At 38.1% G+C, this 4,166-nt stretch overlaps 1 protein-coding gene across 1 annotated transcript; it reads right to left on the bottom strand.

The window, feature by feature from the left end:
• Positions 1–540: 540 nt before the first annotated feature.
• On the bottom strand, positions 541–1,026 carry LOC145675916 (uncharacterized). The gene has a single exon (XM_081746717.1). The coding sequence runs from the start codon at positions 1,024–1,026 to the stop codon at positions 541–543; it is 486 nt and encodes a 161-aa protein (XP_081602843.1).
• Positions 1,027–4,166: the final 3,140 nt, after the last annotated feature.

Here is a 4,166-nt window from a genome sequence, read left to right on the forward strand (position 1 = left end):
CACCCAAGCACTTGAAGGATGAATAGCACTGTTATTATTATTAGTATTAGTGGCTGAAAGTTACTACAAACTCCCTGGAGATACAGCCTCTGAATGTGTATAACCAACCAGCCAACTTTTAGCGGGTGATGTCAGTACATGACTTCCATCGCCTTTATTTGTGGATCTCTAGACCAGGCTTACTATCTTTTAATTTAAAAAAAAGCCCTCCACTTGTCTCAAAATGTGAAGTGAATAACGAAAATTGTGCCTGGAAATCAAAATCAGAACCACGACTATGATAACCGTATGCAATAGCCATTTTACTGTTACTACTATTTACTATTACTACTAATATTATTATTTCAACATTAATATGTGTGTGATCAAAATGTAGTAAACTCTTACCTTTCTTGTTTATGAGCTATCATCATCATCACTCTCATCTTCTGAAGAATCTGTTACTTGTACACAGATTTCAGTCCTTTCATCAAAAATAGATTGAAAGTTTTCGTAGCTTCCTTCAATGCTTTCTACATGTTCGATGTAATTTATCCACTTTTAGGGCGTCACATGATTGCACGACTCCTTAAGAAGTTGTATTACTTCCCCCACTGGTCGTTTCCTTAAATTTCGTGACGAAACCCTACCCTTCAGTTCTGACCACACCATTTCGATGGGGTTGAGGACGCAATGGTAAGGTGGTAAACGTAGCACAATATGCCCATATTTTGCAGCTAATTCGTCCACCGCATATTTCTTTTTTCTGTCGGTAGCAGAAGTGTTCTCTTCTATAACTTCAAGGAGAACGGGAATTATAGGAACAGGATTAGGAATGGGGATATTATGCAATGTCATATAGTTAAGAATTTGACTTTTCTTCCAGGAAGAGGTTGGTTTTGGGTTGAGAACACGACTGTGATACGGGGCATTGTCCATAACAATTACAGATGGTGTCTCAAGCCGTTTCAATAGTTTCTCCTCAAACCAATTCTCAAAGATACCTGCATTCATGCTACCATGGTAATCTGCTGGAGCATCAGCCATTGTTTTGTGTGTTATTAGAAGCGCATCGTCAATAAAACCTGAATGCAATGTAGAATAACAATTCTATCACCTTTATTCCCAGGACTCGTTACAGCACAATTGTCCGAATCGTCTGTCCAGTTCTTCATCCGACAGGAGTTACTATCAAACCACGTTTCGTCGAGGTACACATCTGCATAACCCTGAGCACGAAGATTATTGATACTATGCAGGTATCTATATTGCCATGCAATTACATGTGGTGATTCACTACGAATACATTTTTTCATCGAGGTTTTATATTTAAAACCCATACTTCGTAGCAGACGATAAACTGTGGTGCGTTGGTATGGAAACTTGTATTCGGTGTCAGTTGTCTTAAGTTTCATTGCTTCAATTAGCGCTTCCGTTGTGGGAGATTTGCCTTCCTTATAAAATTCAAAAACTGTGCGTCGCAATAAATCACGAGTGAAATCGTCAATTTTATCGAATTGAAGCTTTTGTTTTACAACTTTCTTTTTCGTTGGTGTCGAATAGTTTTTCACATCAATTTTCCCACAAATTCTTTTTATAGTACTGATGCTAACACCAGTCGCCTGCGTTAATTACTTATTTAAGTTTTTGGAAGTTAAGACACCAGCATTATCAATGACACTTCGTAAAAAAAAATTTCACATTTTTCACTAACATTACTGTTTGCTTACGCAACTTAGCTCCCCTCAACACTACAACATTATCTTCTTTCGTCGGAGTTCTTGGCGAAGAAGGCCCGGGCTCCGGATTTTCATCCAAATATTGCTCGTTACGAGTGTTATTGTTTAACCAAGGTCGGAAAAACATTGACATTGTAGCGAATTATAACCGAACACACTAACACAAAGAGTGAATCAAGACTGAAAGAAATCTTGAGAAAAAGAGGACATTTGGCAATCTCTTTTTCTGTTTCTCGCCTCTTGTTTTCTTAGATTTATGGCCAGTTGACAAGGGTCAGAGCCATGTGGGTGATCTGTGAATTCCTGGAACCAGGGTTCTCTTGATCTGAAACCATCTGTAATTGACGGAATTATGAAAACAAAAAAAAAAAAAAAAAAAAAAGTTATATGGAAAGAAAGTTCTGTTAACATTTAATTCAACAGAGAAAAGAACGCAGATATTGTAAAATATTTTACAAGACATTATTGAGTACGTACTTTTTATAATAGTTGAGGTCATAATGAAAGGAAAATTGTTATATTTGAATGAACAGATGAAGGACGTAAATATTGTAAAATCTTTTTCAATACTCTTTTTTTTTATTATTTTACTCGAGATTTCTTCATAGTTTATTATTAAAATAGTTACCAACATATCCTCATTTTATTGTCCTAACAAATTAAAATATGTTGATAGTAAAGTAGTTTAGAATGATCGAGCTCCTGGGCCTTCGGAATTTCATGTCACGCTCCCCCCCCCCCTCGTTACGAAATCCTGGCTAAACAAACCAATATATGTTCAAGTAAATAGTTTAGAATGATCGAGCCCCTGGTGTGATAATCACAGTATTTCATGTCATGGACTTCCTCCCCCTTCACTAAATCCTGGCTACGTGCCTGATAACAGGATTGTTTAACCAGTGTTCTACAAAATAATTTAAAAACCTGTCAAATCTTTGTGATGTGGTGCAGCTACCATAATGGAAAACCACCCAACATGGACATCATTTACGGGGAGATATCCTAGACCAAACACATTCTCAGGCGGAGACTCACTTCTGGAACTGATTTTAGTCATTTATGACTCCTAATTCCTAAACCTTCCTCCACAAGCACTGATTAAAATGGAAATTACATCCACTAATGAGCTTTTCTAGGAACAATGTTCTTAGAAATGTTATTGTGGCTTGCTCAAAATCCAATTAATTAATTTCGCATTCCAATCATTAATATCAGCCTTATTCAAACTGAAAAATCTCTGATGCGTCTTACTATCTCATGCTGGTAAGAGGCCGAAGATCAAAAGAGCAATATTTGTTGTCTGCAAGTTACTTCCTATGTCTACTTGTATATAATTGATCAGACTGTTGACGACAACACTTAAATGTTCTGTCCATGAAAAACGTAGTGTGCTCAGTTGTACACTGTCTTCCCTTCCCATCAAAATATTAACATTATTCCTTGTTCTGTGGTGTCATCTGCAAACAGGAAGTTTGTCTGATCATCTATCTTCAGAATGTACACACGTTACACAGCAGGGGCGGATCCAGGGGGGGGCGAATACGAAACTTTCTTATTTTATATATATAAATAAAAGCCATCCCAAAGTTTGGAGCCCTTAAAAGTAGCAGTATGACAACCCATGCCCCCCCCCCCAGAAGTCGGTCCTGGATCCGCCCCTGTTCCACAGTGTGTACTGCAAATGTCCTACTGTCTAAGGGAAAGTTTTGAACAATACCGCAAATGTCGCAGAAAAACTTTTTTTTGGATTGTACCGCAAATGTCCTGATACCCTGCAATTCAGGTCTTCAATTCCAAGTTGTTCGTTTTCACAACAACGCAAGAGAGCGGGAAAAGTGCAGAGGTATTTTCACAAAATATGTTTGGCTTCCTTCTTTCACTCTTGGCTAGGTCATCTATCTTCAGAATGTACACACGTTCCACAGTGTGTACCGCAAATGTCCCACTGTCTAAGGGAAAGTTTTGAACAATACCGCAAATGTCGCAGAAAAACTTTTTTTTTGCATTGTACCGCAAATGTCCTGATACCCTGCAATTCAGGTCTTCAATTCCAAGTTGTTTGTTTTCACAACAACGCAAGAGAGCGGGAAAAGTGCAGAGGTATTTTCACAAAATATGTTTGGCTTCCTTCTTTCACTCTTGGCTAGGTCATCTATCTTCAGAATGTACACACGTTCCACAGTGTGTACCGCAAATGTCCCACTGTCTAAGGGAAAGTTTTGAACAATACCGCAAATGTCGCAGAAAAACTTTTTTTTTGCATTGTACCGCAAATGTCCTGATACCCTGCAATTCAGGTCTTCAATTCCAAGTTGTTTGTTTTCACAACAACGCAAGAGAGCGGGAAAAGTGCAGAGGTATTTTCACAAAATATGTTTGGCTTCCTTCTTTCACTCTTGGCTAGGTCATCTATCTTCAGAATGTACACACGTTCCACAGTGTGTACCG

Source organism: Thermobia domestica, chromosome 18, assembly GCF_964235325.1.
Source record: "Thermobia domestica chromosome 18, izTheDome1.hap1.1, whole genome shotgun sequence".
Lineage (NCBI taxonomy): Eukaryota > Metazoa > Arthropoda > Insecta > Zygentoma > Lepismatidae > Thermobia > Thermobia domestica.